This window comes from Boleophthalmus pectinirostris, unplaced genomic scaffold (assembly GCF_026225935.1).
Source record: "Boleophthalmus pectinirostris isolate CB_2022bp ecotype Guang Dong unplaced genomic scaffold, ASM2622593v1 HiC_scaffold_22, whole genome shotgun sequence".
Taxonomy (NCBI): Eukaryota; Metazoa; Chordata; class Actinopteri; order Gobiiformes; family Gobiidae; genus Boleophthalmus; species Boleophthalmus pectinirostris.
The window spans coordinates 31,462,700-31,484,707 of NW_026571190.1; the positions used below are offsets into that span (position 1 = coordinate 31,462,700).

The following is a 22,008-nucleotide window of genomic DNA, read 5'->3' on the forward strand; positions in this document are numbered from 1 at the left end:
ATTTCACGAGAAAACTGTCTTAATTCAAATAATTTTAACTTGGCTATATTTTAGTTTTTGCAGTGGACAAACTCTTAGAAAAGGTCACACCAAATAGTCAAAATCTTAAGAATGTGGACTCATGTTTGTGTTCTCACATGTTAACAGATCAGTCAACAGAAAGAGGAAAACTGACCAAATAAGTAGTTACTAACCCTAAATCATTCTTCTTTAACTATTTGTTTATTATGAAGTCTTTGTTCATGCTTTATTAAGGCTAAATTAGGTGCAGTTAGTACAAAGTGGCACTAATAAAACATTGTCCAGCATATTATTATTAGTATTAGGCCTCAAGATATGCATTTACGTTGTATGGGAAGGTGTGTGCTAGTCTAGTATTGTATTTCACCTCATGTTTTAGCTTTTGGGACTATTCCTTTTTAGCTGTGAGACAAACTTTATTGATCCACAAGAGAAATGATTTGGACACAGTAGCTCACACATCACTGTATATTATAATAAGTGCAAAAATATAAAAGATCATAATAAATTCAATGTAAGTAGCAAAAATAGCAAGAGGCTGGTGTCAAATGAGGCATAATTATACAAATGTATGTACTGGATTGTGGTTACATAAGATGCCAAAGATTTTGTTACTGAACAAGATCCAAAAGAAACAACGGAGCGATGAGAGCAGCATATACTATTCGCTATTGAAATAAGACCAGAAACAATGAACAGTTGTTTTAAAGTGAGTGGAGTCATATGTTGGAACTAATAGAAAGAAAACAGTCATGTGAGGATGTGACTGTGATAAACATGTGATGTACAGTTTGTCTCTGTAATGTGTCTTTGGGTATCTTGAAAATGACTATACAAGTGATATGTTTTATTAATAATCATTTTTAAGTTTGGTGAGAGAAGACTAGCATCAGGTCTGACTATAGTTGTTAGAAGAATACTCAAACATGGAAACTAAATATGTCTTTCAGCTATCAATAATGAGAAAAAAAACAAAAAACTGAATAGTCACAAACTGGAGACTTCCTGAATATTTTTTTGAATGGTAGACTGGACTTATATTGTAACTAGTATAAGAAACTAGTATTATTCTGTGTTGAAAATAGCTTTTTATTCTTTTTATTGCTATTGAGTATCAAAATTATGGATCTGGTACTGACAAGAACAGAGTCATTTGGAGACAGGTTGCTTAAATGTGTGCTATACTTGAGGAGAGACACTGCAGGTGAATAGGAAAAAATCTTCAATTTAGAGATATCAATTTGAAAATGCTGGTGTAAAGTATTGCAAAATATTACATGTTTTTCATCATGTAATGTTTTCATATCAAATAAAGGCATTTTAGGTGTAAAAATATCTCAAATTGAACATTTTTGGTCAAGTTCAATCTCAAAATGTTGTCTTATTTGATATACAAAATATATACAGAAGGTTTTTGGTTATCTTATTAAATATGTAGTAGTAGTATTAGAGTAAACTTATTCTCACTGGAAAATTGCCTAAAAATTCAAACTGCATCTCATTTTTTGGAGTTAAAACTTCTTCCTTCTGTGCCTTTGGTCAAAATCTTATTAAGTATAAGGCTGGTGTGTCTAGGTGCTGCTTTAAGAGGTCATATTTATGTCTCTACTGGAGAAAAATGCATTTTGAGAAAACAGCCATTGAAATTACAACGTCCCATATAGCAGAATGGCTTGAATACATGAAACATCTTTCAGGGCAGGGTGGACATTTTTGTTGTTTCCCTTTGTAAGCATGAATGCTAAGAGACCAAAAAACTGAAAAAAAAAAAGTCTTGCCTGTAGTATGTCCCCTAAAGTGATTCAGTGAACAATGTTTATTTGAAATACATGTGTTATGTATAACAGAGCGGAATTTAAATAATCTGTTTTGTATTTAGAGAAGGTGTCCGATGCTTCAGACTTGAGTTGGGTCTCTACTCTCTCAGTGTACATGTTGCTTACAGTGCTGGCTGGAATGTGGTTGTGAAACTTAGGTCGGGGTCAGAGAGTTTGTGAAGCAGCAGGTCTAGCTTCATATTTACAGCAGCCATTTGAGCCGGGTAGAATACCAGTCACTTGACCTCCTTACTGGTGTTACTAAGGATCTGTTACTGTAATATACAACGTTAAATAGTCTGTAAAGGTCTGTCACGTTAACAAAATGTGAAGCACGATATATTGAAACATAGAAACATAGCGTTAAATGATCAGACTGAAATTTTTATGTCACAAAAACACAAAAAGCAAAAAGGAATTAAATTATTGAACTGTGTCCTTGATAAATTATGTTTTGATCTCTGTTTTTGGGTCATAACAGACACAATAACAAGAAAGCAGGATAATCCCAGTAAATTTATTTTTAAAGAAGCACTGTGTAACTTTTCTGGAGAGGGTCTGCAACCTTTTTGTCTCCATGGAGATGTTAATACCTTGGTTTAAATTGTCCACAGTATGGCATTAAACTAAACTGTCCTGCATTTATTCAGCTGCAGGAGTTATTTATTGATCAAAAATGTCTTAAAAAACATTAATTCTTACTGTGAGTGGGGTCGCCTCTCCACAAATCTAGTCTCTCATAAAGTCTCCATGGAGATTTTTAAGTTTACGGTCATACTGTGGAACATTCAAGGTACATCTCCATGGACAAGCAGACAAGTTACACAGTGGACTTTTAAATAGACTATAATTAAAAGGCCTTAGCTGCAATAAATAAATAAATAGTAGAATGAACTAATTATTAACCATAAAAGTTACTTATTCACCCTTCTGCAGCTCGAATCTGATCGTATTAAAATAAAAATAACAACATGGGTCAGTATTCAACTTTTGCTCTGTCAGCTTGTATACAGTGGAACTTTTTAAAATACACATTACACTGTGAGAATTTACAATCTTTGAAGAGGCTGCAAATGCTGATCTTCTAAACAGGAAGCAGCGAAAGAACTGAAAATAGAAAGGAAATGTTCACTTGAGATGTTTTGTATTCTGTGGACTCTCCCATGCAGCGGTGGTGTGTTGTGGTGTGGTGTTGTGGGTGAGCGGGAGTGTGATTTACAAGGCTTTTGGCTGAATTGGTCTGGACCTAAAGTGCACAGAGTCTACCAGCAGCTGTCATTGGTGCTGAATGTCGCATGCGGCTGCCAGGTCATGCCAAATAAACCCTGTCTACTATGGCTCTGCTCATATTTCACTGGTGCCCACTGCTAAAAACAAAAACAGGCTCCTAGCTTCCATAACAGTGAGAGATACAGGACTACATCATGCCATACTCCATAAAACTGTACAACAAATCACCCTTATGTAACAGATCACCTTCTGTCATGTCAATCACTATTTCATCTTTGCACTGTTTCTCCTTATGACCTTTTGTACCTAGGAGAGAGACATATTTGCATTACTGTATTTCTATATTTTTATTTTTACATATACATAATTATGCCTTATTTGAAATGGGTCTTCTGTTATTTTTGCTGTTTACTTTGAATTTACAATTATCGTTTATATTTTTGCTCTTTGTTTTTTCATATTGTGATGCGTGAGCTACTTGTCCAAATAATTTCCCTTGTGGATCAATAAAGTTTGTCTAAAACATGAATAGAGCACTCAGCATTTCCCGTATGGAAAGACAAGCTTTTATCCATCGGTTTTATTGTTAGTAATAGCATGCTATTAAATTTCATTATTGTCTAAGTGTACTGTACACATGACATCCACATATTGCTGTCGTGCCTCTGGGCAAGACACGTTGCTTACTTTTCTTACCGTCTGTGAAGAGCATCCGGCATAAAAACAGTACTTGAAAATCACCTGTTTGGCAATGGATGAATAAAAAAAGATTAGTAGCTGCTGTTGGTATTATGATAGCTACAGTATGTATCCAGACTTGTGTCCTTAAAGGGCCCTTATTACGCTATTTTCTGACGTGTGTTACAATGTTATTTCCTCATCAAAAGCATACCTCAAGCTGGGTTTTGCTTCATTCACACGTTTAACACACAAACACCACCTATAGAGTTCTTCTCTCAAACTGAAAACACTCTGTTCCACATTGTGATGCCATGTGGTAAGACAGGAAATGCTCCACTGTGCTTTTAAACTCCATACACATTAACTAGAATCATTTTGATAATTTCACCCCTGTAATTGCAAATCTCTTCTAAACTAAAGGTAAAAGGTAGTTGTTAACTTGAAAACTACTGCTTCATGGCATCACAGAGCATTTTAAGCTTTGGAGACATAGACAAACTACTTAGGCTTACTCAAAGATGTGTGAATGAAACAAAACACAGCTCCGAGTATGTTTTTTGAGGAGGTAACAACGTTCTAACATGGCTAAAAGCTCACAATAGTCACTTAAGCATAATGTAGGACCTTTAAAAAAGATCAAATAAAATTAAATAATATTCTTTGTTCAACTTCAACTATACAAATATTCTAACTTCAACAAGTCAGAGTAAACAACAAAGAGCACAATTCAGCCCTCAGGCGTCGAGCCCTAAAGTAACTCAACAAATACATAGCTATAAATCCTGAAAACTACAGGCTTGGATGGTAAGGACTTTTACAATAACAGCACTTAGCAGCCCTGGGTTGGGAGGAAGTGGATCAATGGCACACTTCACAACATTCAGTGTAATTACAGGGAGATGAACACAAACAAAACACACATACAAAAGCAGTTTTTGGAGGGAAAAGCCCACGTTTATTAAAATGGTTCTATAACTTTTAAAAGACCTATTTTCTGATCTACTGTATGATATAATGTTGTTTCCTCCTCACAAACATACCTGGAATTGTGTTTTGTTTCAACACACAAACCCTGCATATTTACCTCTTCTGAACAAAAGTTTAAAGGTAGTTGTTAACTTGAAAACTACCTCTACATGACATTGCAAGGTGGAACAGAGCACTTTGAGCTTTGAACATGTAGACAGACTAATAATAAAAGGTTACTCAAACATGTGTGAATGAAACAAAATACAATTCTGGGTACGTTTTTGAGAAGATAGCAACATTCTCCATCCGTCAAACTCTTTTCTCTGTGGAGATATTATTGCTTTGTCTGGAATGTTTCACAGTATGGTATTAAACCTTTTTATCTTCATGGAGACCAAACCAAACCAGACCAAGTTACAGGTCAAATCTGTGGAGAGGCAACCCCGCTCACAGTCAGAATGCCTGTTTTTCTAGCTATTTTTGAGCTGTACCACCACCAGTGATTTAATAAATGTAAGGCAGGGCTGTTTAATGTCATACTGTGAAACATTCCAGGCAGAGTAATGACATATCCACAGAAACAAGCTAGTGACGGACCCCCGACCAAAAAATGCACCTTTAAAGCTCACAAGAGTCTATTTTGTGCAATGTAGGAGCTTTAACAGTGGAGCTTTGTCAGTCTAAGCTGCCACAGAGATCAAAGAGATGTAATGTCCAGCAGACGCACGCACTACAGGCACTCCAGCACTGCCTCTGCTTTAGTTTAAGGCTCTACTTCCGGAGCAAAAAATAGCTCTTCCTGTTAGTAACAAAGAATAGCTAATACATTAATACAAGCTTGGACATTATCGGCACATGTTTATAGTGTTGTATGCTAAGAGGGCACGCACTCAGCTGGGATCCTGGGCTTTGTTCTGGTTTAGCAAAGATTTTTTGTTGGCAGTGTGGGTGTATTCATCTGTGACAAGCAGCTTTTCTCCCTGTGTGTAGTAAAACCTGGAGCGTCCAATGTGGAATGGAGCCAGCGCACTCAAAAGCTTCTTAACTGCAGTTCACCCCCGACATTTTTGTAACTGATTCACAGGCAAAGCTTTAGACACAACAAAAGAGTAGATATGCTTGCCTGTGAAAACAGATTATCTGTACTTAAGCCAGTCACGATAATGAATATTGAAGCACGTTATAATACTTAAGAAAATATAGATGATAAATGATAATGTTGAAACCACTGACACGATAACCCTAAAGCAAAATTATCCTCCAGAAACTCTTCCAAATGTGTACGATTTAGTAGTTAATTTGTAAGTTAGTAGTTAGTAAGTTCATAAGTCAAACTCCAACAAGTAAAATCTAATCATACAACAGCAAAATAACAAAAAGAGCCCCTCTAGTACAACGAAAATAAGCCCAGGATAAATATTCATTCCCTAATATTAATGTTATATCTGAAATGTATTGAATTGTACGATAAGTCGACACAGTTGCCATTGTAAGAACCTGTCAGAGATAAAACTTTATATATCTCTATATAAATAAACTATATCTATATAAAAATATCTGTGTTGCATTGTTTTTGCAGACATGTTTAAAGGGCCCATATTCCGCTACTTTCTGATCTATGTTATAATGTTGTCTCCTCATCAAAAACATACCTGGAGTTGTGTTTTGTTTCGTTCAAACAGGTTTAACACACACATTTCGCATATTTTAGTTGAGTTCTTCTCAAAAACCGAAAACTCTCCATTCCACCTTGTGGTGCTCCACTGCGTCTTTAAACTCCATACACCTTCACCAGAATCATTTGGATAATATCAGCCCTAGAATTGGAAATCTCTACTGAACAAAAGGTAAAACGTAGCTTTTAACTTGAAAACTGCCACTTCATGACATCACAAGGCAGAAAAGAGCATTTTGAGCTTTGGACATGCAGACAGATTACTGATATATTGTTATTCAAACGTGTGAATGAAACAAAACGCAACTCTAGGTATGTTTTAAGGAGGTAACAACATTCTGACATGGCTTAAAGCTCGCAAGGGTAAATTTTGCGCAATATAGGACCTTTAATTATGTAGTTTGAACAATACAAAGCTAAATGCATTTGTCACAGAGCACAGTGTAAACCCCTCATGGCTCTTGTTGAACTCATGTGTCGAAACAAGACGTATAAATTTGAATAATTTTGACATCTTGATAAAGACACTTGTGATTACATGGCTGTTTGTGAATACATCCCGCTGTGGCACTTGCATCTGTTTGATGGTAGCATTTGTTCTGCCAAAGGAGTCAATCAAGAAAGCAGCAATGAGCGTTTCTTGTTGACCTAAATAACTTCAAAAAATATTAAAGATATCCTTAACTTTCTCCATTGACAACGTTCCAAAGTATGGTTTAACTTTCTCTTTCCATGGAATCATATAGGTGACCTCTAGAAAGCTTTAAGTTGCTTTAAGTGTACACAACAAAATCAATCCCATAAGACATTAACTATAATGTTTTTAGACTTTACTTGGTTCAGCTTCTGTAAGTCCATATTGAAACGGAAAAATAAATGATGCATCTCAAGGGGTTATCCAAAATAAATAAGTAAATCTATTTTTTACTGGTAGTTGAACATTTTCCATTGTCAGACTATGTAAAACCCATGGCCTCAAATTGAACTTCACAACTGAAAAACCCACGCTCTCACAAAGACAAGAGGCAATCTCACTGTGCTATTCACCAACCTGAGTGTCCCTTTTGTACTGTGGAGACACGTCCTGTTCCACCTGCTCGGGGCAGCTGGCCGCTCTGTGGTGTGATGACAGGGTCTCCCAGACGGCACATGGCTCGTTAGTGGCAGATTTCGTTCACGTCTGGGCTTTGGGACTGCTCATGTCCTGAAGGATGATTGACACAGAGAAGCATTCATTAGCCCCAGGTAGAAAAAGGACATCCTCTAGTCTGCCTCATCCAAGTTTGAGTTTTGTTCTCACAGTGTATGGTTCAAAGTCTTCTGTCTGAACACATTTTTAGGGCTGGGGTACCAGTACTTGACAATACTTTTTTCCCCAAGCTATTTTGGAACCTAATCCTATAGTAATGATTATTAGATTGACAAAAATTCCTGATCATTTTATGGTGAATGACTCTTACTTAATAGGGTATAACAGCAGTTACAGTAAACATATTCAGAGTAGAGTACAACTGTAATCCATACTGAACAACATGAATTTTTAAATGACAACTCTATGAAAAGTCATAAGCACTTTAATTGCTTCCAAATGTGAGGCCCATATTATATTGGTCAGATTTAGTCAAACTGGACTTGGTTTACATTAACGGCAAATCTTGAGCACGAATTGTCTGGCTCCAATTATGTTTTCAAAGTTTGTTTGGCATATTATTTCTGAACTTGACCATAGCACTCAAATTGTAACTGAAACTATCTTCAAAAGCCTCAAAGTAGTTTTTAAATGATTTTGATTATAGCCAGATTTTGAAGTATGGTTTGTCTTGTAAAGTCATTAAAATCTTGTCCAAACATAACTTTAAAATAAAGTGATCTATATATAACAATATACAATTGTGTAGCAGCAGATTTTTAAGATAATGTATTTATAAGGCAAAGCTATTGTATGAAATTGCAAAGAGACAAAGACAAAAATTCCACTGGTCACAGGCAGGCAGACTGGATGTTTAAAAATCTACCATAGGCTTAAACAAGATCTCTCCCTGTCTATTCAAGGTTGAATGTGACCCGCTCTTGATGCTCAGTGGATGCTCATACATCATATTTCTGCAGCAGCGTGACTCATAATTATGATCGATTAAACTGAAGCTCTCTCCTTTCCAACGCAATAGTTTCATAGATGCTGTGGATGTGACACGCATTAAAAACAATTCTAACTGGACTGCAATCAATGTTATGCTGAACCACTCGTATGCATTTTCTTTCAGCTAATAAGCGATGAAAAACTATAAAATAAACATTATCTAGAACATGTCAATTCTTTTAGTTATTTCAAATAAATGCTGTAAATACAGAAGAAAAAATATGTATATTACATTATGTTGAGAATGATGTTAAACTGTTCACAAGAGTCCCCAAAAGGTTATGTTGAATTTATTATTAAAAGGTGCATTGTGTAACTTTTCTGGTGGAGGGTCCATCGCCTGCTTGTTTCTATGGATTTGTCACTGCTCTGCCTGGAATGTACTTTACATGTACTAAATTACAAGTGGTATTAATCTAATCTACTTGTCCATATGACTAACAAAAACTTTACTGTATTTTGCAGAGCGGACCGAGGGCAGGCCTGTGGATGGACTGTAAGCAGCCCAGATGGAAACAGAACAGGCCAGACATGAGACGGAAGAAACTCTGAGATTTGCCACCTCTTCGAACTTCCCCCAGAAAGGATGCCAGTCTTTGGAGGGCCACTCTGTGCATACTGGCGAGGATACAAACTGGAACCATTACACTCCAAGCACAGTCACCAACTTCATGAAGAGGCACCGGGAAAGCTCCAGCCCTGCGTCTGTGGCAGGGCTGTTGGACCCTGCATCCCACCAAATGAATGGGGAGATGCTGAATGGGGAGATGAAGCATGACCAGTCTTTTCTGGTTCACCAGTCTAAAAAACTCAAGGTGGATCCCTCACGTTTAGCTGATGGCTTTTCAGACTTTAATAAAGCAGCAGAATTTCAGTGCAATGTCCCGCAGACACAAATGAATGTGGACAAAAGAAATTGTAATTTATCCAATGGAGATGTATTTGGTCTAGTGAAAAATAAGCAAATGATTTCAAATGGTGCTACACCACCCCCATCTACCATTGAAGGCACTCCTGGAGATCTTTTAGAGAAAACATTGTCTCAGTATTTTCCTGAGCACGTATCAATTGCACCTCAAACAACCAAAACACAGATAAATTCCTTCAATGGTTCAGATGCAAACAGACCCCCAAGTGAGGGTGCTAATAGAAACTTCCCCTCAGGATTGCCAGCATCATCCCAGATGCCTGTTGGCTATGTTATGAATGGTTTCTCCAGTAGTTATGGAGAACATCAACACCAGCATCCACAAAGGCAGCACCAACCTGCAGGTTACTCGAGAGGTCAGATGGCCCAAAATACAAATATTGTAAATACTCTCCAGCAGCATCCAAATGGCCCAGAAAGATATCCTGAAAAGGTGGACCTTCAGGGAGTCAGTCAGAGGTCTAATCACAACTCTTTTGTCAATCATAATGCTCCACAATATGAAGTTCAACCACAGAGGTATCAACAAAATAGTAGTAACAGTGCAACTGATGGTATGGCACTGCAGTCTCCAGTTCACACTGGATTAGCCAATGGGGTTGAAAACACATCTCTAGAAGCAGCAAGCATGTTGAATTCCCAATCACCTAGATGGACTGAGCGTAAGTCTCTGCAGCAGCCGTACATGAATACAGCCCAACCCCATTCACAGGAGAATAATATGTGGCGGAACCACAGTACTGAGTCTCAGCAAAGAACCTCCAGTCCACAGGTTCAAAAACCAGTGCAAAGAGCTCATGGTACATTTCCAGACAGCAGTCAGGGGTTAAACGCTTTGCTGTCACAACAGCGGGACTCTCCTCTAGCACAAGGACACTATACTTCAACCCAGCACAAAACTGCCAGTGAGTGGCAACAGTCCCAATCTAAAACACCTCTCCCAGATCAGAGTTCTCCTCAGCAAAATCACACAATAGAGAGAATCTACCAGGGCAACATTCAGCCATCAGAGCCCTTAAGGGAACAGCAACACATGCATCCTCAGCGGCCACTTTCACAGCCCCCACAGTATGATGGACAACAGCTCAAGTCCCCCATCTACAGACCTCATAGTCAACCACAGCCGGGCCATCAACCTCTAACCTGCCAACCAAATGCGAATTATGCCGATGAAAAACGTAGGCAACATCTGTATTCTCCCAACTCAGGCAGCACTAACCTCAAACAATTTCCACAACAGCAGTCCAACAACCACTGCCAACCAACTAATCATGTTGACTATCCCCTGCCATCTGCACAGAATCAAACACAACAGGTACAGGCTAAAAGTGAACAGCAGAGGAGAACATCATGCTCTCAACTACCTCTTCCTCCTGGAGATTTTCAGAAACATGCGGCACTGCGAATGCATCTCTTACAAAAACAGGAGCGTCACGGTCCTCCACAGCCCACTCAGAGCTCCGGTGATCTGAAATATGGTATTAAAACCATAAAGGAAGAACATGTTGATATATTTGATTTTCCTGGTCCCAGTCAGCAGCAGTTGGCAATGAGGGAGGCACAAGTCAAACAAGAGCCCCAAGAGTTCTTGTGTGACCAAAGCAAGAAACCGGGGAGTATCCTGGCCTCCATGGAGCAAAGTCTGAAACAGTATCAGCTCTCCCCAGTGTTTGAGAAAAAGTCAATTGTAATCAATTCAAATAAGGTCAAGGTTGAGTCTTCAGGCGCAGTCACAATTTTATCAACAAAAACAGATCTAAAAACAGAGGAAACAGGGATGCCAACTTCCCCAGCGCTAGCTTTGAAAAGGGCCCCTGATTTAACTCCCAAAAAAGAACACCTTTTACAATGCTTTATGGACTCTCCTATGAAGCTACTTGATACACCCATTAAGAATCTCCTTGATACACCTCTCAAAACACAGTATGACATCGCATCCTGCCACTGTGTTGGTGAGTATTTCTGCAGTCAAATTAGGCACCCTTCATGATAAGCATTTTACTACATATCAATACATTTTGCAGCTAAATAACACAACATTTTTAAGTACTGTCTACTTATACTACATTAGTTAACACCAGACATCCAGCTACATTAAATTCGATGGCAACAAAATTAATCATTGCTATTTAATTGTCTGATGAGGAAAATAACAAAAATATTTTATTGTCTAATTATATTTTGTTTGTTTGTTTGTTTAGAACAAATTAGTGAGAAAGATGAAGGTCCGTACTACACTCACTTGGGTTCAGCTCCCAGTGTCCAAGGAATCAGAGAGCTGATGGAGAAAAGGTAGATCACATCTTTAACACTAACAAAACAGATCATAAATACATAGTAACTTATTATTACTTTTCTCATAATCTACTTTAAAGGTCTGGTCTAACAGGCAAAGCAATTAGAATTGAAAAAGTAATCTATACCGGCAAAGAAGGAAAAAGTACACAGGGTTGTCCCATAGCTAAATGGGTAAGTAGTAAAAAGTACCACATGAAAGCAGATCCACCAGATGCTAAATCTTGTATTCATGTATTATTATGATCTACTATTCACAGGTGATTCGGAGAGCGAGTTCTGAAGAAAAGGTATTAATTCTGGTACGCGAGCGGAATGGTCACAGCTGTGCGTCCGCCTGCATTATTGTAGCAATGCTGGTCTGGGACGGTATCTCCCAGAGTCTTGCTGACTCTCTCTACAGTGAACTCAGTCAAACACTGACCAAATATGGTGCTCACACACAAAGACGCTGTGCTCTTAATGAAGAGTAAGTTCACTTAATTCATCCCTGCAATATTCAGTGCCATACAATACTGTATCTGAACATTTTATTTCAGGAGAACTTGTGCATGCCAAGGTTTTGACCCTGAATTCAGTGGAGCCTCCTTCTCATTTGGCTGTTCCTGGAGCATGTACTACAACGGCTGCAAATTTGCAAGAAGCAAGATACCAAGGAAATTCAAACTACTTGGGGATGACGTTAGAGAGGTATTATATAGTTTTAAAAAAAATACATAAAACATGTGTTCATTGTTATTGACTGGGACAATTTGCTCCATATTATTTTACAGGAAGAAAGGCTAGAGAATAACTTTCAAAATTTGGCAACATTACTTGCTCCGCTCTATAAAACTATGGCACCAGAAGCTTATGGAAACCAGGTAAGCAACGGAAATACTACTATATATTCAAAATAGCAAAAAAAGTTACTGAGCAATAGCAGCTATTTTAGTAGTTTTCCCCAAAAATAAACAGTAGAAGCACAATCACAAGCAATAATTGATTGTATTTACTACTACAAACAAGTAGCAGAACATGGGACAGTGAATTGATACTGACTTTCCTGCCCCCTGCTGTCCATTTGCCATTCCAACATCATGAAACATATTTTTGTGCTACTTTTAAGGCACTATTGAACCCTATTAAATAATCCTTATAGAAAACAATGTGTAAATCATAATGTTCAAAGTTTAAACATTTAAATGAATAATGTGTTTAACTCTGAACAGATTGAACACGAACACAGAGCAACAGATTGTCGACTTGGACTCAAACCAGGACGTCCCTTCTCTGGAGTCACTGCTTGTATGGATTTTTGTGCTCATGCCCACAGAGACCTTCACAATATGCAGGGAGGCAGCACTGTAGTAAGTGCTTCTTCATAGTAACATAATTTAAATAAAATAATCATGTAAATATTGCACATCAACATTTCACACCCTTGCTTTGAAGGTATGCACACTAACCAGAGAGGATAACCGGGAGATTGGGAAAATCCCGGAAGATGAGCAACTCCATGTCCTTCCTCTTTACAAGCCTTCCAGAACAGATGAGTTTGGCAGTGAGGAAGGTCAACAGGAGAAGGTCAGGTCCGGAGCCATCCAAATCCTCAGCGCTTTCCGCCGTCAGGTGCGCATGCTGGCAGAACCAGCCAAGTCTTGCCGGCAGAAAAAGCTGGAAGCAAAGAAAGCAGCTGCTCAGAAGAATGCTATGCTGGAAAATGAAAAGGCAGAGAAAGCCCTTCACATTAAGGCTAAAACTGAAAATAATGAAAGCACTTCTTTGAAAACAGGTATGATTTTTGATAATATGATGTTTGTGTATGTTTTGGCAAAGGAGTAATTTTTATTTATTTATTTTTTTCTGTGTAAATTAGGCCCTGTTCCAGGAGTAGTGGGGGCACGCATGGATCCAGGTCAGCCACATCCACACCATCCAGGCAATGTTCCTTACCAGCAACATCACTTACAGCAGCAGCCTCCACAGGCGATTCCTCCTCCTTATTCTGGCACTGCGAACTCAGCTAACTTTCCAAGGTATCCTAATCATCCAGGGTCTTGTCCAAGCACTTCCAAATCAGGCAACATGTATCCTCCACAGCCTCCAACATCAGTGAGCTCTTATCCTTCACCTCACCATTTACAAAGCTCTTACATGAACGGGTCCAGTCACCCATATCCCGGTTACCAACGCAATGGCGGCATGCCTGTTGGCTACCCTCCCTTCTATGGTACAAATCCAACACATATGGATATGTATCAACAAAGATCGTCCCCTCTAGAGCAGCAGTATGGAGTCCCTCAGCGCTACAACTATCCACCAAGGTATGGTGAGCCAGGTTTACAAGTCAATGGGTATAACCAGTGTGGCATGGGACCTGTTCATCCAATGAGATCACCTTACCCTCCATATGCCCCCAACGGACCTACCAACGCTCATTATATGGACGCTCACCCAAGACCACCTTCCGCCCACGGAGGTCTTGGCAATCAATTTCATGGATACCCAAGTCCATACCTCACACCTAGCCCTCAAATAGTACCTCCAGGTCAAGATCCATTGCTAAGTCATGTCAAAACAGAAATGACAAGTCCACATATGCTTCCTGGTCAAGTAGGTGCAGAGTGCCAAATGCTGGCAGCACCATCAGCTCTGCAAAACGGGAACACTATGGGACCCGGGATCAAACAAGAGCCTGGAACGCCACAGACACCAACAACGCCTCAAAAGCCAGAAGTGTGGTCAGATAATGAACACAACTTCCTTGACCCTGATATTGGTGGGGTGGCAGTTGCACCTAGTCATGGCTCTGTACTAATTGAGTGTGCTAAACGTGAGCTTCATGCTACAACACCCCTTAAGAACCCAGACCGCAATCATCCAACGCGCATCTCTTTGGTGTTCTACCAGCATAAAAACCTGAATGAGGCCAAGCATGGTTTGGCTCTATGGGAAGCTAAAATGGCAGAGAAAGCTCGTGAGAAGGAGGAAGAAGCTGAGCGGAATGGGGGTGAAGTGACGCCCACCAAAAGCGGCAAAAAGGGAGCGAAACGTGAGCATACGGAGACAAGTGAACCTGGGGAGCCTCCTTATAAGCGCTTCATCCAGTCGCTGCTTGAAGGGTCTTTATCCAGCACAACCAACACATATGTTAGTACATCTCCTTATGCCTTCACCAAGGTCACCGGTCCTTACAGACAGTTTGTGTAGCCAAAGGTGCTAACATAAACCCACTATCAGCTGTCATGCACTCTAGCATCCATTGAATAGGAGGAAAATGTACCTTTTATCTTGACCTGTATAACAACTAAGCTTTATGGACTGATAAGGATGTACTTCCTCAGACAACATTTGCAAAAATCACACTCTTTGGTGCTTTTGGTGAGATACATACAAACCTATTTTTACTGGAAACAAATTTTCGCTTTTGGCTTTATTTTTGGAATTCAAAATACAATACAACACTGTTTTTGTACACATTCTTGGTGCTAAATTACATGCTGTTTTCTTTGACTTTTTAAGCCTTCACACTATGGTTACAGCACTCAACTTGTCAACACTGATCATGCTGTTACACTGTCATCTGAAATGATGAGCATCGTAATTATTTAAATCAGTGTTTAGCAAAGCACTTTGTAAAACCTGAATTGCAATTTGGTATTAAACGTGTGAGCAGGTTCATGTAACACTTTCCTACATTTATACTGTTAATTGAGCCGTTTGAATGGTGCATTTTTTTAATTTTCATTTCTAGGATTTTTTTAATGAAATGTTTTAAATGTTAAACAGGATTATCAGACAAATCTGAATTGTGAATATTACATGTAGTTTTATGTCTGTGGTGCTTAGTGCTTATACTGAGTAACATAAAACAGGGTAAAGCTCAGTGTTGTCATTCAGAGGGCAGCTGGGGTGCTGTTGGGACTACATATTGTATTGTAAAAGTGTAAGATAAACATGTGAGATTTGTACAGTAAATTAATTTTTCATTTTCTGGAATCATGGTTATAGTTTTGTTGTTGTTAACAATGGCCTTTTTATTGCTTTTTATGGTTTCAGCAGGTTTATGTTGTAAGGTGCTACTTACCCTATAGGACACACAATGCCACTGAAAAGGCTTTTAAATAATGTACAGTACAAACTTTTCACATACCTCAGACCTTGTTTGGCAATAGGATGACAGCAATCCTGTTGTTTTGGTTTTCTTTATGTAGATAACCCTAGAAGCAAAAAAAGTTCTCTTGCTACTTTCTTAATAATATAATAGAAAGTAAACGGACATTTTGAGATGAAATCAGGGAAATTCTATTCTGATTGTGCGGTCATTGTCATAAAGCCTGTATCCATTCTTTACTCATTCAGGGACTTGCATTGCATCCCAAATAAGGTATCTGATTGAAAAAGTCGTTGAAAAATATTATTGTAGATGGGCCTAGTACAATTTGAACTAAAAAGTGATGCACTGAGCTGACAAAGGGAAACTAAGAATGACTTAAGGAGCAATTACGTATATAACTCTGAAGCGGCTATTTTTTGTGTCTGTGAATAACAAAATTTATTTATGACCACTAATTAAGTGTATGTTTTCTCCCCCTTATATTTGAGTGAATAATGTGATGTGTAGCAAAACAATGTTTCATTGTAGAATCACTTCACCCAATTGTCAATTCATTCTCTTAGAGCACTTCATTTCTATCATTTTTCAATTTAATATGTAATAATGAATGACAAAAAAGTTTTATTTAAACATATTGTAAATGTTAATAAAATAAATTATGTCAGTGTATATACCAAGAATTTGTATTGCAGGAAAACATCAGTTTGTTGGTGATGTAGGTTGTGTTTGTTAGTAAAAGATTAACCAACTACTACAGGAAAGCGTCACGATCCCAGTTTATCCATAAAGTTTGTGTAAATAACAATGTTTATGGTTTTAGTACCCTGTCAATCAGTAGTGGTTACTAGTTTTTCTTAAATGTTTCAGTTGTGTTCTTTTACTCTACATTGATGTAATGTTGAATGATATTGTACAGAACCCAGCGACAGTAGCAGGATGGGGATGAGAGTCAGAGCGGGTAAAAAGCATAGCCATACTTGAAAATGCTTCAGAGTGTTTCTGAATGATTCAGCATTACTTGAATGACTTTTGAGGATTAAGCTAGTAATTAATACAATTGATACAGGCTTTGTGCAGTTAGACACTAAAAGGTATACTAAGTGCAACACGGTGCCTCATTTTAATAGGCTTTGTTTGCTCCCCTGATGATTGGTATGCTACAAAAAAGAAGTTAAAGATGGGTATATATACTGTAAGTATTGTAATGTACTGAATGCAGTTTATTTGAAAGCTGTTTATTATATCATTCCTGATATTGCTGAGATGTGGGTGTTTTTTTTTTTTTTTTAATAAAATGTATATTTATTTGAAACTTATCTCTTGTCACTATTTTGCTATCACATGAATACCCTCTACATTTAAATGAGTGACATCAATTTAACTTTAAGATTTTTATTGTCCCCAAGATAAAAATAATAAAAAAAGTTCACAAAATCAGGCAGATAAAACATAGTATATTGTTCACATAACACAATTTATAAAGTTCGCCAGCCAGCAACACAACTAATTGGTGTATGATTTTTAATAATATAAATATCTGCTCATGTGCTCAATGATTTCTGAAAAGGTGTAGTATATGGCACTTTACACAGTTTTGTCTCTTACCAACAGCCGTAGCTCTTACTATGAATACCTGATACTGATTACGTTGGTGCTGTTGGCTTTACTTGCTCTTGGTCCTCTAGACAAAATGCCACTTGTCCACTGCACAGAAAAAAAAAAACACAATCAAGATAACGGTAAAAATACACACGTTGCCTCTAAAGTCCTCCTACCAACGGAATGTGTCTCTCTCTGTGTTTTAAAACCCTGAGTAAACCAGGACTAAACTAGGTCTAAACCAGGCCTAAATCAGGTCTAAACCAGAAATAAACCAAGTCTAAACCAAGACTAAACCCTAAATAAACGTGGACTAATCTAGGTCTAAACCAGGCCTAAATCAGGTCTAAACCAGATATAAACCGGGTCTAAACCAAGACTAAACCCTGTGTAAACGTGGACTAAACTAGTTCTAAACCAGGCCTAAATCATGTCTAAACCAGGTCTAATCCAAGACAAAACTCCGAATAAACCACAACTAAACTAGGTCACATGAGTAGTTCTGATCATGTTGGTGCTCAAAAAATGTTGTTAACTTGAAAATTACCACTGCATGACATCATAAGGTGGAACAAAGCACTGTGAGCTTTATGCAGACAGCCTAATACAGGGTTGTGACTGAAACAAAACACATCCCCAGGCATGTTTTTGAGAGCATTCTAACATGGCTAAAAGCTCATAAGTAAATTTTAAGTAATATAGGACCTATGTCTATATTAGTGGAGAGAAATTGATTGTATTAACTTACCATCTGGAGACACAGGAAGAGCACTGCCAAATGCAGGTGCCTACGATCACACACATCATAAAATTAAAAGCTGATAAGTTAATGCTCATATGTTATCATGGGAAATTAGAGGGTTTTTTTACCGACTGGATCACAGCGTTCGCTTTTTCATCACTGCATATAAAAGGACTATCGCAGCAGGACACATTTTTGCTAAAACATGGCCAAAAAGTTAACTCTTAAATCTAAACAACACAGACTGATTAGGATTTTATGTAACCTACCAGTCGATGTCCCCAGCAGCAGATTTCTTGTGCACTAGTGCCCTCCAGTGCTCATGGGTGGATTTAATTATCTCAACTGCAAAGTCCTACAGAACGCAATAGTACAAGAAGAATGTGTGATTATGAATATTTCTAAACAAGGGGACAAGTTTCATCTTACAATATTTAACTACCTTATCTTTAAACTGCCCATCAAATCCAAACTTGTTCTCAGGTTTGCCATCTGGAACTTTATACTTCTTAAACCATTCAATTGTAGCTTCTAAGTGACCAGGTCGGCTCTTACGAACATCTTCTATGGCTAAAGGAAAGTAAAAGCAATTAATTTACAACTGAAAATTCAATATTTTTACAGTATTGCATCAATTTCTTGTAACCAAACAGGCTAATAGGCTTGCAGCTTTATGCCACAGACTTCAGGTAATCACATTTGACCATCATTTCACCCACAGTTGAGGTTTTGAGCATCTGGGTCTTCAGCGTTGATGGCAATGACCTTCCAGTCTGTTTCACCTTCATCTATCATGGCTAAGATCCCCAGCACTTTGACTTGGATCACTTGACCTGGACGGCACACCTGAAGAAAAAATAAATAAAAATAAAAATCAATCAAACCTTCATCAACAAAAAAGAAAAACAGGACTTTAATGAATGTACCAAAACCAAAACCTGTAGTTTATTGTTTACAAACCAGGGAGTAAAGCAAGTAAATCTGTCTTTGCACGATATTTTCACCATTTGTATCTCACGGAAAATAATTATGATTTAAAATGGTTAAATTATTTCTTCATATAGTCTGGACTGAAATGGAGCAAAGGATCATTGTATATCCGTCTATATTTCTAGCTACTGCATCATCAAAACAATGACTTCAAGCAAAGAGACTTGTAATTTGATATATTTTGGTTATATTTACATCCCTAGTGAAAACACAATTGATGATAACTCACCTGAGAGCCTATATCACAAACATCTATAGGGTCATTGTCACCACAACACTCTGTATTTTTGTCTGTGTGGTTTGGATCCTCCCACGTCTTGCACGAAAATAAGACAGTAACACAAAATCATCATAGTAACAAATAATACAACCTATATGCAATAATAGTGTTAATATTTTATAACTGTACTCACCTGTGGGAGAGCTCCATAGTTCCAAATATAACCTTTATGAGGAAAGATATTTGCCACGTATCTGAGCTTCCCTTTCTTTACATCCTGTTTGATCGGATTTAGAGGTTCTTTTGTAGCAATCTGAAAAAAGATAATTTTATTAGAAATTAAATCCACAAAAAGATTGAAACATTTGTATTTATTGTTACCTCCATTTTGGCATTTGACCATCGAGGTACTTCCACAACCATGTTATAAAGCACCTAAAGATAGAGAGGTCACTGTCTCATCTTCCGAGAACATGCTGACAGATCATCTATTTGAGGAGTTGTCCTACCTCTGAGTCACTCTTCTTTGTCTTCTTTGCTGGAACGCCATTATCCTGCAAGGAAAAGGAGATTCTTATTTTACCTAATGCAAAATAAAGAATTGGATGTAATGTTGAGGAGTTTACCACTTCTTTCTCTGCAACAAGTGGGATGTCATGGAATGGAGAAATGTACTTTCCCTCTGAGGTTTCTACAAAAATACAAGCAATACATTCATCACAGTACACCTACTTCACTTATCCATGTCTGATTTGATCTATAGCAGCTGTAATACTGTCCTCCCTATCACCTCCCATTAAGTACAAGCCAAAATGGAAATACAGCACAGATTCAAGCTACAGCAGCATCGCGCTAACAAGGTTAAAATATAATCTAGTTTTGAATTCTGCCCATTTACAACGTCGTGCACATGCAGTAGTCTGTGTTCAAGGTCACATAACTAGGTGTGTTCATACAACATAACTAGCTTAACTTGGGGTGGACACACATTTAGATTCACAGCTTTATAAGAAATGCAGAGAGCAGAGAAGCTTGTTTCATAGTGACAACTTACTAAAATAAATCCGGTAGTCGGGTGCATTGGGGCGCCCTCTTTCTTCTGTGAGATAGTGCATGTTTTGTCGTAAATACAGTTGGTGTACGGCAGCTGCTTGTGTGACCTGGTTGTGTCCAGAAGCTGGAAATGTAGCTAAAGTTTTCAGAAAATAGCCAGCCGAGCAGCGCGACAGCAGCGGTCTCATTATAGGCTCCTCTCCGGTTCCTGGTTCCCATTCGTCACCGCTCCACGCGCATCCGCGACCGCGCAGGAGCACGAGAGCAGCACGAGCTCCGTACGGCCAAACCGTGAACGAGAGACTATGACCACTTCCGCCACGAGCTTTCACAATAAGATCCCACGTGCTGCACAAAATCTAATTATCAACAAATCAAAATAGATACACAGTAGCGCGGAAATTAACTGCACAACAATTAGGCAAGTTATAGACACTAACTTCAACTCAATAATCTACAGAAGGCAGATCTTTATCTCATGAAAAACATACCGGGACCTGCGTTTTGTTTCATCCATACATGTTTGAGTAATGCTGCAGTTTTAGTCTACATCTACTACATCTCCAAAGCTCAAAATGCTGTTTCTCTGTATCATGTCACAAATCAGTAGTTTTCAAGTTAACAGCTGCCCTTTAGCTTCTGTTCAGTAGAGATTGGCAATTCCAGGGTTGACATTATTCAAATGATTCCAGTGAAGGTGTATGAAGTTCAAAAACTCCGTGGAGCACTTCCTGTTTTACCACATGACATCATAAGGACCTTTTAAAATAGGCCTAAGAAATGTAAAATTTTACCCGTTGCTAACTGGTATTCTACTAATAATACTACATTTTTTTACTGAAAGCTGGTTCCATGCTTTCAGACTGACTAAGAAATACTGCATGGAAAAACAAAGTGTCTTTTTAAGGGTAGGTAATAATAATACTAGACATCCTTATTTACACAGGACAGTCCCAGGTTTGAGCCCCCGTCCCAAGAGATTTATTCTTAACCAGGGATTTGTCCCAGTTTTAAACAAGAAATGTCGCAGGTGTCCCTATGTTTGACCAATCTGACACCTGCCGACAGTAAAGGGAAGAATAAATTGTCATTTGTTTAGGTAAAATACAGAAAAGCTGCTTGAAAATGACCAAAACACAAAAGAAAATGTGACTATACTGACTCATCTTAGTCATGAATGGGCCGAGTGTTGCAAAATTTTCCTTAATTACGCACTCGTTTCACAATTTTATTATTACCAACCACCACAAACCACGGATGTCTCAGTTTTTGAAAATCTGGTTACCCTAAATAATAAACAGGAAAACATGCATGCATATTTGGCTTTGAACTGCACAGTATTAGTGAGAAAAATTGAAAACAGAGGTCTTACAGTTTGTGTATGTGTGATTTTTCATCTCTAATTAGACATTAATCGATGCATAACAAACAGTGCGACAAAAATAATGCTATTTATAATTATAGATCATATTTTTTACACTATGATAAAATGCAACTTATTAATTTAGGTATTTTGTATTTTGTAACTAAATACATCTTCAAAGTATTC

At 38.0% G+C, this 22,008-nt stretch overlaps 3 protein-coding genes across 3 annotated transcripts in view; 1 reads left to right on the forward strand and 2 right to left on the reverse strand.

The window, feature by feature from the left end:
- cxxc4 (CXXC finger 4) overlaps positions 1-13,335 on the reverse strand; it is a 112,219-nt gene extending 98,884 nt beyond the window's left edge. Inside the window, exons 1-2 of the mRNA XM_055158653.1 lie at positions 13,205-13,335; positions 7,445-7,597 (exon numbers count right to left, since the gene is read on the reverse strand). The gene's annotated coding sequence lies outside the window, so the exon portion shown is untranslated. The remainder of the gene's footprint in view (positions 1-7,444; positions 7,598-13,204) is intronic.
- Positions 1-17,122, forward strand: part of tet2 (tet methylcytosine dioxygenase 2) — a 29,936-nt gene extending 12,814 nt beyond the window's left edge. The window contains exons 2-10 of the mRNA XM_020930546.2: positions 8,999-11,413; positions 11,663-11,753; positions 11,837-11,930; positions 12,017-12,225; positions 12,296-12,446; positions 12,530-12,619; positions 12,968-13,105; positions 13,191-13,530; positions 13,615-17,122. Of these exons, the coding sequence (XP_020786205.1) occupies positions 9,043-11,413; positions 11,663-11,753; positions 11,837-11,930; positions 12,017-12,225; positions 12,296-12,446; positions 12,530-12,619; positions 12,968-13,105; positions 13,191-13,530; positions 13,615-14,948 (4,818 nt within the window). The 5' untranslated portion in view covers positions 8,999-9,042 and the 3' untranslated portion in view covers positions 14,949-17,122. The remainder of the gene's footprint in view (positions 1-8,998; positions 11,414-11,662; positions 11,754-11,836; positions 11,931-12,016; positions 12,226-12,295; positions 12,447-12,529; positions 12,620-12,967; positions 13,106-13,190; positions 13,531-13,614) is intronic.
- Positions 17,123-17,231: 109 nt separating this feature from the next.
- ppa2 (inorganic pyrophosphatase 2) lies at positions 17,232-20,808 on the reverse strand. Its single transcript, XM_020930548.2, has 12 exons — positions 20,461-20,808; positions 20,033-20,097; positions 19,916-19,960; positions 19,788-19,841; positions 19,600-19,719; positions 19,416-19,502; positions 18,916-19,042; positions 18,639-18,766; positions 18,466-18,551; positions 18,325-18,394; positions 18,203-18,242; positions 17,232-17,559 (listed from the first exon to the last, which is right to left on the reverse strand). Exons 1-12 carry the CDS (start codon positions 20,645-20,647, stop codon positions 17,537-17,539), a joined length of 1,032 nt encoding a protein of 343 aa, XP_020786207.1. The 5' UTR covers positions 20,648-20,808; the 3' UTR covers positions 17,232-17,536.
- Positions 20,809-22,008: the final 1,200 nt, after the last annotated feature.